The sequence below is a fragment of the Ranitomeya imitator genome, chromosome 7, assembly GCF_032444005.1.
Source record: "Ranitomeya imitator isolate aRanImi1 chromosome 7, aRanImi1.pri, whole genome shotgun sequence".
NCBI lineage: Eukaryota > Metazoa > Chordata > Amphibia > Anura > Dendrobatidae > Ranitomeya > Ranitomeya imitator.
In genome coordinates this window covers 50525804-50541673 of record NC_091288.1, presented here as the reverse complement: position 1 = coordinate 50541673, position 15870 = coordinate 50525804, and the positions used below count along the sequence as shown (strand labels likewise).

Here is a 15870-nt window from a genome sequence, read left to right as displayed (position 1 = left end):
AGCAGATTATTTCTTCTGCGTCATATAAGAGGGAGCTGGTTGCTCATATTCCTATCTTCATCCAGCCTATTTCAAGCTATACAGTAAACAGTGGGGGAACCGTGCGCTTTGTGGCAAGAGTTTCTGGTTTTCCCAAACCAGAAATATATTGGTTTCACAACCAAAATAAAGTTCTGCCTTCAAAAAATATAGTCTTTCATTTCGATGAATCTACGAGCACAGCTATACTTATCATAGTGGATGCCTTTCTTGAGAATGCTGGTGAATATGTTTGCAAAGCAAAAAATAGTGCTGGTGAAGTCTCTTGCGCAGCCACCCTAACAGTGACTGAAGGTAAAGATCCACCACCCCATTGGGTTCACATATGACACATTTGTACTATTACTAATAGGTTTTCATCTTTCTTACAGTATTCACTTCTTACACTTATCACTCGGTATGCAGATATCACTAACATCACACAAATTCACTTTCTTACGTTGACTGTCACGATGTCTAAATCATTGCTCCACCATACCCACGTTTGTTGACATGATGTTCATTTCACTTCAAAATTATCAGTTGAACCAACCATAGCCAAATTATCTAACTATTACCAATTATTTTAATCCAATAGTAAAACAGGTGTCACTCTTACTTTGGATCTTTAAAGAACAAATCTTAATCAAAATTTGGAAAGCGACAACGAAAGAAGATGCAACCTTCTATGTCAGCATGAATTTCCAGTACTTCATCTTTTGTCAATTTTTTTGTACAGAGCATGCAGTTGGCATGCGTTATTCTCAAGTCATGTTTACGTCTTCTTGATCAACATATTTGTTCTTTATCGTAAGGAATATTGGACAATTTAGTTGATAATTTCTTTTTTTTCGCTTGATTACACAGTGAAATCCGTAGTTAGTCAAAGCTTTACAAGTTCTACGAAAAGTATTACAGAGTCTGTCAGCACACAGTCAGTGTCAGAAGCCACAATGTATGTAAAAGGATTTAAATCAGTGCAAGGGCTTACCTCTGAAGAAGGTATACAGGTTTTTGAAAGTGTTTCTGAAAGTTCTTCCATAACTGCATCATCTGTGAAGACAGTAGAAGCAGAGTTTAAAGAAACCATCAGTCAAAGTAGTTCAGAAGTGGTTTCCGAAGCTGGCAATAAGGACAATGACAGTCATGCACCAAAGATACTGCTTCAACTTCATGATATGACTGTGAAATGTGGAGAAGTAGCCCAGTTTATCTGTGCAGTACAAGATGGCAACCTTCAAGTCATTTGGAAACATGAAGGCCAGCCAATAGAAGACACAACAAGAATAAAAATTTCTCAAAATGGAAATGTCATGTTGCTTACCATAGCGAACGTTCAGCTGACAGATCAAGGCACATACAGTTGCACTTTACATAATGATTTTGGAGAAGAGACAAGCACTGCAGTATTAACTGTAGAAGGTGGCTATTAATGTTGATTAATTTTGATGCCAGATTCATTTTTCAATACTTGGAAATAAAATAAATAAGACGATGGTTCTTTAGTTGTTAAAATAACATATACACAAAGTCTCAAACTAACAATGTTAATGTAAAACGACAAAACTAAAGTAATATAACATTTTACACAAAAATGTGATATTCTAACGTGCTTAACTTAACTCTTGGGCAATATTTTCCCGAGAAAAATTGGAGAATGATTATCGTATATACTCGAGTAAAAGCCGACCCGAGTATAAGCCGACCCCCCTAATTTTGCCACAAAAAACCTGGGAAAACTTAATGACTCGAGTATAAGCCTAGGGTGGAAAATGCAGCAGCTACCAGTAAATTTCAAAAGTAAAAATAGATACCAATAAAAGTAAAATTAATTGAGACATCAGTAGGTTAAGTGTTTTTGAATATCCATATTGAATCAGGAGCCCCATATAATGCTCCATAAAGTTTGATGGGCCCCATTAGATGCTCCATATTAAAATATGCCCCATATAATCCTGCATAAAGGGTAATAAGGGCTCCATAAGATGCTCCATAGAGATATTTTCCCTATATTGTGCTGCACAAACGTTATGGCCCCATAAGATGCTCCATACAGACACTTGCCCCATATAGTGCTGCACAAACGTTATGGCCCCATAAGATCATCCATACAGTCACTTGCCCCATATAGTACTGCACAAGCGTTATGGCCCCATAAGATGCTCCATGCAGTCACTTGCCCCATTATAATGCTGCACAAGCGTTATGGCCCCATAAGATGCTCCGTACAGTCACTTGCCCCATTATAATGCTGCACAAGCGTTATGGCCCCATATATGCTCCGCACAGTCACTTGCCCCATTATAATGCTGCACAAGCGTTATGGCCCCCATATATGCTCCGCACAGTCACTTGCCCCATTTGCTTTTGCTGCGATAAAAAAAAAATCACATACTCACCTCTCTTCGCTCAGGACCCCCGGCACTTTCAATATTTACCTGCTCCTCGTGCGGCTCCATCTTCAGCACTGACGTTCAGCAGAGGGTGCACACTGACTACGTCACCGTGCCCTCTGACCTGAGCGTCACAGCCAGAGGACGCTGATGACGGAGCTGCATCCATATACTTACCTGCTCCTGGCGCGGTGCAGTCCCTGCTTCTCCTGGCGCTGCATATTCTCCTGTACTGAGCGGTCACCGTTACCGCTCATTACAGTAATGAATATGCGGCTCCACCCCTATGGGAGGTGGAGCCGCATATTCATTACTGTAATGAGCGGTCCCATGTGACCGCTCAGTACAGGAAGAATATGCAGCGCTGGAAGAAGCAGGGACGCGCAGGGACCGCACCAGGAGTAGGTAAGTATAATTACACAGCCCCCGCTCCCCCTCCCCTGCTGACCCCAGGTATGACTCGAGTATAAGCCGAGAGGGGGACTTTCAGCCCCAAAAAATGGGCTGAAAATCTCAGCTTATACTCGAGTATATACGGTATATTATTTGGCATAATATAGTAAAAATGTTGTTTGTTGTGTTTCATGACATTACAGACATGGTGATATTGCTACTGCAATAAATTGTGATTTTTCACAATGAATGTGATAGTTATACATTCAATAAAAGATAAATTACAAATAGAAATTAAGGTACCTTTCAAAAGTCACTATTGCTATCAATCAGCAAGTTATATTATTGTGGAATAATATCTTGCAATGTTATGGATTTGCAACTAATATAACTAATACTACTATTACTATTTTTCTACATTAAACATAACAATAAAATTAGAAGAACCATCGATAAATTATTTATAATACTTACAATACTAACAAATTATCTAACTGGATCTAATTTATAGTACTATTATGCACTGTATTCCCAAGCCATTTCAACTAACATTTTCTAAAATTTATTCTCACCTAGCACAAGAAACCACCACCCTGGCAGTAGCACAAATAGACTCTGAATCAGATAAAAAGAGTTTTAAGTCTCACAAAGAAATTCAGATTAAGAGTACTTACGAAGCAAAACAGGAAACCACCGTGAAAACATCAAGCATTTCTATCACTCCATCGCAAAGACCACAGGGTCCTGAAAGGCAAAGAAGCAAAGAATACTTTCCGGACGTCATTCCTTATGAAGAAATAATAGACTCTTGTGCTATAGTGCCAACGTTTCTTGAAAAAATGCAGATCGAAACTTTTGTAAAGGAAGGCGCCGATGTCTCCCTCTTTTGTGTCATAAAGGGAATACCTGCGCCTTGCGTTATATGGCTCTTCAACAAACTTCTGGTTGATGAGTCTGTGACATGTCTGTTGAGAAATGATGGTTCACTCTGCAGCTTAAAGCTGCTGAAAGTTCTTCCAAAGCAGAGTGGTATCTATACTTGCAAAATAGTTAATGCTGCAGGACAAGCCGAATGCAACACTCATCTGAGAGTGACAGGTTGGCAACTGCATGTTCTTTCCAAATATAAATTCTTGCATATCAGTGTATGCAATGAACAAAGATTTACAAAATACATTGACCAATAGATTCATCATTTCCAAATGCATTTGAGGCATGTCAAGGCATGTTCACATACCTCCATCCACATGATCACATGCATTCACTTCACATTTGCTCACATCTTTAATTTGTTACGGCATGTGCTGCTTTATGTTCAGTTTGGTTATCTGTCCTTGACTCTTAGGAATGAGCAAAACCCTTGATATTCTTCAAAATTTACAATTTTCTTTAGTGTTTAATTCTCTTAAACATTTTGTTGATTCAAGAAAAATATTTTGAGCAAAAAGCTAATTCAACTTTTTTCTTTATCATCGACACTGTTAGTAGCCTATATTATTGTGTTGACATATTAAAAGATAACTGTATTAAGTGCTTTAATCTGAACCTTTAAAATATGCTTTTTTTACTTCAAAAGTTTAATTCTCACATTTTATACTAAATCATAGTTTACTTTTATCAAAATTTGCTCATTCTTCGTCTAAAATGTATCCTTGTCTATGTACTATCATTTAAAGAGAACCCACCAACTGGTCAAAAGTGGTCAGTTTTTGCTCTTATTTTATTAGCTCCCCTGAGTATGTATTTTTTTTTTTTTAAATCCACCATATGGTTCCAGAGATATGTTTTTTTATTAGTACTACTTTTATTGTTTTTAACCATGGAGAATTGTTCACAGGGTAATAATTCAGAGCAGCCCCAAGACACACCTCCAGAGAATTGTGTGAGCAGCACCCACTTTGTAAAAGTTTGCATCTCTGAAATCCCATGGGGGATTTAAAAAAAAAAAAAAACTTGAGAGCAGCGGTAATAACTGAACACTCTTGGCCTGGTGGCAGGTCCTCTTTAAGAACTCCAAACATGAAAAGAGGTTGCAAACTTAATATTCTTTTTCTTTATAGCACTGGAAAAGGTTCTGCAGGAGAAAATAGAGCAACAGATAGAATTCGAAGTAAAAGGTACGGAAAAATATTTTATTCTTATAAATGTATAATAAAACAATTAGTGGTATAAATGCTAAAAGCAATGAAAAGTGGAACTTCAATCAAGACAAGGTAATGTTATGTGTTTAATTATAGAAAAATGTGAATGCGTCATAAATTATCGACTTACTTAGACAATATAGATCAACATTTTCTATTATTTTAAAATATGCATGAAAGTGTTTTCAAAGTTTTGGGCTTTTATAGTGATCTTAGTTTATTTTTCTTGTAAGATTATTTTCACGCTTTCCGTTTCTGCATGAAAAAGAATTAATCAAAATGTCTAAGACTGCAAAAAAATGTGTCCAGTAATATAATTATCAAGTTGCTGTTTTTTTAAAAAAAAAAACAACGCATTTGAAGATCTTACATGGCTTGCAGATGGCATCTAGTACTGTACATTATCATTGTTGCTTGCTGTTTTCTGCTTAACATCCTAAGTATGCGGCTGTATTAGTTCGAATAAACGCCTTCTCATTTAAATGTAGATATATTAAGGATAGTTGCCATTTCTTGTTATTTTCAAAAATTATTTACTCACATTCAAAAGGATCAGAAAGGGCGTTTATTCTGCTGTCTGCAAGTCAGGTAAGATTGTAATATTACATTTTAAACTCACTAAAACTTTCGGACAGCTGTGCACACACAGAATAAAAAAATTACCTAAAATTTGTTGAGATTTACCTGTCTGTTGAAGAAGAGATTTCTACAGTTGGAAGAAAGAACAAACAGCGAACGATTTTCGCATCAGAATCTTTAAAAAAGAACAAGGCGTTGCGTTTATTCGAACAAATATGGTGAGTGAATATTTTTCTGGATTTGTACTTTATGTAGCATGAATATGTAAATATTCAAACATCTTTAAACATTGTAGTTGAAAATTAGTTTCTTAATTTAAATTCAAGTATTTGAGAATGTGAACTATTCTTAAAATACAGATTTCATTTTTCCATAGAAATTTTCTTCAATGATGCAAAGAAGAATGAAAAGCAAAGAGACTTAAGAGGGGCCTTTTCTGATACAGAAGACTACTTGGATCACGGACTTGTCTCCTCTAATAGATGTGCAAGTCGGACATCTTCTATTGGTTCTTGGTCTGAGTTCATTAAGCCTTCCTTCACACAAAAGCTGACTTTTCGATCTGTGTTAGAAGGGGAGCCTGCTGTTTTCCGATGCAAACTTGTGGCCTGTCCAGCACCAAAAATTTCATGGTTTCACAACAATAAGCCTATTGGGAAAGAGAAACGTAGGGTTGTTAAAACTGAAATTGATATGCACATTCATTTCTGCAGTTTGTTAATTAAAGCAGTAGAAGACAGAGATTCTGGAAGTTATCGTATATTTGCTATTAACAGTGAGGGCTCAGCTGAGAGTACTGCATCATTGCTTGTAGCACTGAAGGAAGAGCAAAATCCAAAATACTTGGATTTTTTAAGATTTTCCGAGAAAACACATGAAAGTATTGATTCATTAGTACAGAAAAAGAGAGAAATCAAATTAAAAGTTGACCTTAAATGTGTTGGATCACCCCACGATAAACGTCGAGAAACTCAAATATTGCGAAACCAGTACCCTAAAAGAGGTATTGTGAAAACAATCAGCTTTGAAAAAATTGTTTCAGATGAAGCTCAGAGCAAAGGGAAAAGGAGGAAAAAATTGGATAGTGATAAATTGTTAGACAAAGAAATACAGGCAAAGTTACAAAAGTTGCGAGAGCTCAAACGTGCAAGAGGAAGTAGAAGTTCAATTTACTCTTCTGACTTGTACTCTGATATGGACCTTGAGTCTTTGCAGAGTGATACAAGTTTCCACATTGAAAAGGAAACCCATAAACTGAGCTCATTTTTAGATGTACCACAGGAGCCTAAAAACGTTTCAGGACTGAACAAGTTCCCCTTTTCCATTCCACAAATAATTGAGCCAGATACAATTAATAAGCCACAAGAAATAAGGGAAACTGGCATCTTTGATTCATCTATACTCAAAAATGAAGAAGATGAAACTAAGAAAATTCATAATGAGAGAATTAGTGCAGTCAGTAAAAGCACTTTTAATGAAATTATTATTGAGAGTGATCAGCAGAAAGACAATATTGAACAAACAAAACCTTTCTTGAATCCTGATATTATTTTGCATAATATTAAAAATGATCCCGCAGTAGAAATAGATAGTACTTTGGAATTGACAGAGCCCATACAAATTAATGAGCCCATCAAATCAAAAGTACTCCAAGATCGTTCAGAAATCAGTTATGTGAGTCAAGCAGCACAAAAATTCAGCCATAGTGAAGTTAAATTCTTCCAGTCTCCGGATATACATGATACCTTTGCAGATAGTTCTGATGAAATTCCTAGGGATAATATTACCTTTCCTGTACAACCACATAAAGAACTTAAAGACTTAACAAAATTAGAGTCTTTTTCTTCTCAGCCATTACTGGAATCAATGCAGAAAGAAGTAACGACAAATGAACTAGAATCATTTGAAGAAACAATTCAAATGAATAAGCCCGTGAGATCCAAAATACGCCAAGGACCATTTCAGGCTAGTAATACATATCAAAGCCATACAGATATGGAGCAAGAAGAACATAAAAAAAGTTCTGATAAAGATCTTGAATATGGGAAGCTTGTGCATGTAGCAGGCCTACAAAGTCATGACGAGAAAGAAAATGAACACCGGATGGAACATACTTTCTTACGTGGAGAATTGAAATTGCGGGAAAAGAATCCAACTATTGGACACTTTACATCTAGAACATATGAAATGTATACACCAAGCGTGGAACATAAACCAGATGTAGAAATTGAAGCATTTGGTAGCCTTTCCAAATCTGTAAAGATTAGTCAGGAAGAAATTTATAAAGACCAGATACTTTTAGATGACATCCTAGAAAGACAAAAGCCTATAATGGAAATTAATTCCAGTAAGCCAATAACTGCCACTGGTGATCTCCAAAAACAAATGAAAGACAGTAAATTAGATGCATCTGAACCAATTGAAATGTATACACCTGTTAAATCTAGAATTTTCCAGTCTTCCCCAGAAAGAAGACTAGAATATATTTCTGCACAACACATAAAAGAAGAAAAAGTGAGTCTGCGTGAACATGAGAAAATTCATGAACTTCTTGACAACTCTTTATATGAGAAAAGTACAGCAGTGAAAGAAGGAGTTGGTTTTCCTATTGTTGAAAGTAATTTAAACATTTCAGAAACGGATGCCATCACAATGAGTGATGTATCACAGGAAGTGGAGAAAGATATGAATATTAAAGAGTCCATCCAAATACATGAACCAGTTACAGCTTTACTAATACCTGAAGCAATTCAACTAAACAAATCTGTTACATCACAAATTTTACAAAAACCTACTGAAGCTATTTTAATGCGCTTACTAGCCAATGAAGCAACTGCCAAAGAAAAGCTACTAGAATCTAATACAGCTAAGGGAAACTACAAACAAGATCAAGACCCAAAAGAGTTGTCTACTCAAGGCAAACACATATGTGCAGAAGATGATGCTTTGGGTACACCATTTATAAACACTACAGAAGTTAGAAAAGAGGATTTGGAATTACTAATGACAGAACGCTCAGAGAATGAAAATTCTGATGTCTTCAAAGTCTTGAGGGAACTGCCTAAATCAAATTTGATTGCATCATCCATAGAAAAATTAGAATACAGTGAAAGCAAGCAAAGTTGGCTTGAAACAAAACAACAAGAAAAACCTTTTCAACAAATGTTTGGAAATATAGATGAAAAACTTCAAGAATATTATTCTGAAATGGACTCATTACTTGTCGGAAAAGATACCCAGGGTGGTCAACATTTAATTTATGAAAGCCTTGAGCCCGAATTACCCAATTTCACTGAAATTAACCACTTGAGATTACAACAAACAAAATGTTCCTATGAATCTGACCTGTCATCTTTAATTACCAATAAACTTCAGCAGGCAGTCAGCAGTGAGAAAACCGTTCCTCAAAAACCTCCTGAAGTGAAAGAAGAAGACAATGCTGTAGTAACACCAGCTTCTGATTTCTCTTTGGTTGAAGATACTAGACTTACAGAAGTAAATGAATATGCAAAATTAGAATCTTCAGATTCATTTAAAGTTATTGAACAAAATTTATCAAAACCACTGCTAATTGATCACCAAGAGAAAGTTACTGCTTTAAAAAATAAAGAAAGTTTTCAAGCCAAACCTTTTTCTGAACGGGTATATGAAAAGCCAGAATTTTCACTATGTAATGAAGACAGAGAAATTCCACATGAATTAAATGTTGAAAAAAGTTTACTGATTGACACATATGATGAATCTGGGGAAAAAGATGTGGAATTAGAATTGCCAGCTTTGAAAGAAATTAAGTCTAGCAGTTTTCATTCTAATGAAAGCACTGATTACAAGAAGATGTTTCCAAGTGCACCTATGTTTACTAAAGAAATGGAATCTCAGGAAGTGTTTGAAGGTGATTCATGCACTTTTACATGTATTTTCAACGGTTATCCTCAACCAACTGTTTCTTGGTACAATAATGACAAATCAGTATCCCGAAATGAAGATGTAGTCATACTTACCACAGAAACAAAATCCACTTTAACATTCTCTACAGTTCTTCCTCAAAATTCTGGTTCTATAACATGTGTAATATTTAATCAATATGGAACCGACACAACATTTGGCAAACTCAAAGTTAAAAGTAGAGAAAATCAGGACCAAGGTGAAGATAAAACCTTAATGAAATGTGAGATGCTTATATCTGAACATTTCGCTGAAGGTGAGGATGAGGAACTTGTATCACTTTTTGCCAATGCTGAAGAAAAGTCTCTTACAGATGGTTATAGATTCAGTCTTCAGCTCCCACATGTTGGCTATGAAATTCCCCACAAATCAGACATATCATTATCATTGCCCGTGGAAATTAAAGTTACTGCACCAACTCCAGTTCCTGATTTTGAAGAATTAGAAGAAACCGTCCAGATAGTTGAAATTGAACAGAAAAAGTCTACTACTAATAACAAGCAAAAAGTCAAACACAAGTTTACCTTTGGTTTTGATGTGTCTAGTAAAGCAAAGGAAGCTATTCAAGAGAATGAAATTCAAGTAGATGGTAAAGAAGAGGCTTGTCCTGTTCTTGAATGTATTATATCAGAGGATTCTGAACCACAGTTAACATGGCATAAAATCATCACAGAGACTTCAAAAGAGGATAAAACCATTTTAGAAAATGAGGCACAAACTGTTGTACCATCAGTTATTCTGAAAGAACCTGAAGGCATATCAACTTTAATTGCATGTGATACAGAAGTCAATGATAATCTAATACATGGCATCGATAACACAATTATTAAGAAAAGAAGCACTCACAATGATCAAATAGACTTAAAAGTTACAGTTCAAAGTCCACAATATTCTGTTCATGATGGTCCAGATATTACAGATATCACCAAGAGTGATATTGTTAGGGAAAGAAAAGAGTTGGATGACACTGTAAGTAGTTTTTCTAAGGATATAGAAAATGAAAAAGTTGAAAGAGATGCTGTTCCACAATCAACTGAAGAACAAAATTTAACACTTTCAGTTATTATTGCAGACAATAGAAATGTTCACCAGGAATCGGTATCTACAGTTTTACAGTTTAAAAGCAATGAAACAATTGAAATTAAGCTTGATGCTGCAAAAGAAAATTCTCCAGAACAAAGTCTGGGTGTTGTGCCTAAAGATCTTGTTATTGATGCCACGAGAAAGGATTTGCCTATGGTACCTAAAAGAAGACGCTCCTTTATTAAAAGTAAATCTACTATCGACAATGAAATCAAACCAGTGGAAAGTAAAACTGTTGATCAGGGAAGAGTAGGTGAAGAGACAGCAGACACAAAGAAGGCCCTACCAGTAGTTCCTCAAAGAAGGCATTCTTTTGTAAAAAGTAGATCTGGTACTGACAATAAACCTGTTTTCCGAAAGAGTTCTCTTGTTGAAACCATTAGCACTAACCAAAGACAGTTGCTAAATGAGTCAGTAAATATTAGTGTTAAAAAGGAATTACCAACACCTCCTCCTAGACGGCGGTCTATGGTGAAAACTCCAGTAATATGTTCTGAACTAAAGCCATTAGAGGCAAAACAAATTGACTCAGAAAAAGCAAACCAAACAGAAAAAGAGAACATCGCACAAATCGAGCAACAAGTAATAACACCCTCAGAAGACAACAAATTCCGATTAAATTTGGATAAGTTAGTTAAAAAAGATGATGTACAAAGTTTGAATGAAATTGAAGATATTTCATACCTTGGTATATTTGAAGGTGAAGATATAAGTAATGACTATTTAATGTCAATTGTGAACAATGAAAGTATTGAATGTGAAAAACATGGGCAGCCTATGAATCTGAATGAAAATAATCTGGAGAATATTCAAGGAAATGATTACTTGAAGGAAGATGTAAGCACTTCCGAAAACGTGGCTTCAGAAAACTCAATTGAAGTTGCTCAACTCAATATACCTCACTCACAGGTTACTGCTCAATCCCCTTCTGTACTACTAGAAGATGTAAAAAGTGAGAGGGACTTTAAGACTGGACAGATAACATCACTGGAGGTTGAAGATGTCACCTTTGATACTGTATATGAATTTTATAAGAATCAGTCTGCTCGACCATTTTCTCCAGAATCTGAGATGTCAGTTGAAGCCAGCAGTATCTTTAGTGATGAAGCTATTGATATTGAACAATTTTTCACTCCACCATCTTCTTCTGAGCATTTTCACTCTCCTTTAAGTGAATCATTTCTGACACCTGCAACTTCTCCTGACCATTACTTTACACCAGTCCAACAAATGTTGGACTCTGTTGGAACAGAATGTTGTCTGTCTTCTGATATTGCTGGCCCTTCACAAATTGGCTTAACAAACACTGGAAAAGTATGGGGAGAGGATGAGAAAGACTTAGGCAGAGGGGATCAAAAGCCACCAGCAATTATTAAACCATTTCTTAAAAAGCGGATTTTTGAAAATAATACATTGAGCTTTGCTGCAGAAGTTGTAGGTTGCCCCTCACCAGTTGTGACATGGTGCAGAGATTCAGCAATACTTAAACAGGAAGACAGAATCAAAATAAGAGAAGAAGGCAATGTGCATATACTAGAAATTAACAACATACAACTTAATGAAGGTGGAAAATATAGTTGCATTGCAGTGAACCCTATGGGAGAAGCCAAAAGTTTTACTCAGGTGGACATTTTACCTCTTGATGGCAAATCTTGTGCTTTGCCACCTCCTGTAACTCATCAGCATGTAATGGAGTTTGATATGGAGGCAAATACAACGTCAAGGTCTCCTTCACCTCAGGAAATTCTTTTGGAAGTTGAATTGGATGAAAGTGAAGTTAAAGATTTTGAGAAGCAAGTGAAAATCATAACTATTCCTGAATTTTCCCCTGAAAGTAAAAGCATGGTAATTTCCCTTGATGTACTTCCTTTGGCTTTTGACGATCAAAATGCAGGGAGTGAATCAAAAGATACTGATGATGTTAAAATAAACTTTGAAGTAACTGAAAAACCACCTCAATTTCACGAGCACATTTCTGATTTGAATGTAGCACCAGGATCAGATGCAGAATTTCATTGCTCTGTAAATGGTATGCCCACACCAACTGTTAAATGGTTCAAAGAAAGTGAACGCATAACACCAGATTCTACAAAATTTGCTATAAAAGAAGAAAGAGAAAAGCAAAGTCTTGTGATATGTGGTGTGAACATGTCTGATGCAGCAACATACATTTGCAAAGCAGAGAACAGTTATGGAGAGGTATCTTGCAGAGCTTTGTTAGCTGTTACAGTCGCAGATGCTGCTAAAGAAGAAATTAAGGAATCCATTGATTTTCCTTTGGTGGGTGCGGAATGCAAAGAAACAATAGAACAAAACATTTTAAATGAGAACGAAGAAGAAATAGAAATTGAGTTTGAGTTTCAGAGTGATAATAATGAAGTGAATAAAGCTGTTGAGCTGATTGCTATCACTGGAAGTGAAGGCGAAGAAGGAAATGAGAAATGCTTAAATATACAATTTGATGTTTTTGATAAGCCTTCTTCAGAGGAAGCTATACAATTTAATGCTAAAGGTTCTGAAAGTTGTTGCTTTGAGTTTCAAGTTACACAATCCCCTCCAAAGTTCTTAATCCCAATTCTGGACTCAAAACCATCCCTAGGAACCCAAGCTAATTTCAAATGTGTAGTTGATGGTACCCCTGTACCAGATGTCTGTTGGTATAAAGATGATAGTTTGGTTCAAGGGGAAAAGTATGTACTTGAAGAGGATCAAAATGGCTGTCATCAATTAACGATAGATAATGTTGATGCTGGTGACGAAGGCCAATACAAATGTTTGGCTACAAATAAAGAAGGAACTGCAGAAACAATTGCATTGCTTATAATAAAACAATAGCATATAGTGACAAACACATTTTTCTTCCAAGCTGATAATTTTGCACTCTACAAAACTTGATGGTAAATAATTCAAATAAATGATCACTGCCATTTTGCCATATGTATTCTTTACTGTAAGCTTTGATGCTAAACTGTGAGCGGTTAAAATGTTTGTGTTTTCAGTGTAAATATTCATAACATGTTAGGAACTGGTATAAGTAGTATATAATGTCTGTTTAGGATACAATTTTGTGTTTGGCCATCTTTGATTTTGCATTGGTCAGAGTTTCTTTAGGCTGTATATCTTCCTATGATAATGTTCAAATGAGGATGTATGTGTTTGATAATTAAGCGTTGTAGTCATAAAATAAAAGTACCTATGTAATAGAAACTTTTTTATTGTTCTGTGTATTATTTTACAGCACATTTGAAGACATTTAGCAGCATAAACAGTGAATATTTCCATCTTTACACATACCGTACAGTATATATACATGCATATATTCCTTACATTGCTAACTTCATTCACATCATAATTAGTAATAATGCAACTAAAGTTGTATTTCTTGTCTGATTAGTATCCAAAAAGCAATTGGATGTTTTAAATATATTGTATGTTTGCCTTGCCATGTAACTATTATTAATCTTTCCTATAAATTTGAAAGTTATCTTATCTATAGAATAAGGTATGACTTACTGATCGTTGGTTGTCTAACCTATAATAATAATAATAATTTTATTTATATAGCACCAACATATTCCGCAGCACTTTACAAATTATAGAGGGGACTTGTACAGACAATAGACATTACAGCATAACATAAATCACAGTTCAAAATAGATACCAAGAGGAATGAGGGCCCTGCTCGCAAGCTTACAAACTATGAGGAAAAGGGGAGACACGAGAGGTGGATGGTAACAATTGCTTTTGTTGTTCAGACCAGCCATAGTGTAAGGCTCGGGTGTTCATGTAAAGCTGCATGAACCAGTTAACTGCCAAATTATGTAGCAGTATAGACACAGAGGGCTATTAACGGCATAAAGTGTATGAGAACATGATGCGAGGAACCCAATTATGTTTTTGTTTTTTTGTTTTTGTTTTTTGAATGGGCCACACAGGGATAGTTAGGTTAATGCGTTGAGGCGGTAGGCCAATCTGAACAAATGAGGTTTTAGGGCACACTTAAAACTGTGGGGATTGGGGATTAATCGTATTAACCTAGGTAGTGCATTCCAAAGAATCGGCGCAGCACGTGTAAAGTCTTGGAGACGGGACCTATGGGATCCTTACCAATACTGAGAACCAGAGACCTGTGTGAATGGAGTAGTGACTGTGTATTGGCACTGCTGTACCTTTCATTCTTAAAGGACCCTTTTGTTCAGCACTCCCATAAGAATTAACAGGGCAGTAATGTGCGTGTTTGACTAACAGTCCATTCACGCAGGTCTTTAATTGGATGCATGTTGGAATCAATTCACAACCAATTTTTGGGTTTTTTGTTATCCTTAAAGTAAAATCACAAAATGTATTTTAATTGAATGGTTGACATTGAAGTCCCAAAAAGTTGCTAGTTACCTTAACATCTTCTTGAGTATTGCAGAGTAAGTCCATATTTCTACCATCACATTTCATAAATACAAATGTAATTTCTGTGAAGCTACTATTGTGATATAATCTGTTATAAGTATGGCAATTTTATGATTAGAATAATATGAGGATGTACCTTTTGATAAAGAGTAATATTTGCCATCACATGACAAGTTACCAAAAAGAAACAAAACATACAATAAATATACACTACGGTAAACATTTTCAATGTATTCAACTGTTCCACATTTCTTTGTACTATTATATTAATTCAATAAAATATTAAGAAAAGTATGGGTAACATTTTGTGTGTTTTTGTATTTTTTAAACTGCTAATTGAAAACTCTTAATTTACAATGTTTTTTACGTATTCTGTTCTCTTTAAGTTGTATGCTATGAAAAGTAAATAGTTAAAACCATTTATTAATGCAGATTAATAAACCTATTTAGAGCTCTGACTGCAAGGTTAGAATATTTAGCTCAATCCTTTCCAAAGCATAAGTAAGTAATTTTTTTTATTGATTTTGTCCCAATTTTTAAAGATATAATATTTTACAAAAGTGGACCATAAAATTCAATATGTAGTATGTAGCAAGGGCAGAATATTAATGGTACAGGTCCATACTATGCATTCACAACATTGTATTACCCTTCAGAAATTCACTAGATTTTGTCCCCGATGTATAATTTCAGTGCTCTTAGTTAGCAAATGGCACCACAATTTATTGTGCCATTTTGGCAACTTCGTGCTTTAACATGCTGGCTTTCTTTATTAAGCTGACGGATCCAGATATTTTGAATTATATACAAAGTAATAAAGATAATTATTTACAAAGTTGCTAAACTCTTTTGTAAGTTAATAAAAAGGTAGAATTTTACTTGCAACTAAAACGCAAAGCAAATCTACATGACAT

The 15870-nt window shown here is 35.4% G+C and overlaps 1 protein-coding gene across 1 annotated transcript in view; it reads left to right on the top strand.

Moving 5' to 3' along the window:
* TTN (titin) overlaps nt 1-15870 on the top strand; it is a 281101-nt gene that overhangs the window by 57902 nt on the left and 207329 nt on the right. The window contains exons 42-44 of the mRNA XM_069735553.1: nt 4865-4921; nt 5901-13386; nt 14881-14960. Coding sequence (XP_069591654.1) covers nt 4865-4921; nt 5901-13386; nt 14881-14960 — 7623 coding nt within the window. The remainder of the gene's footprint in view (nt 1-4864; nt 4922-5900; nt 13387-14880; nt 14961-15870) is intronic.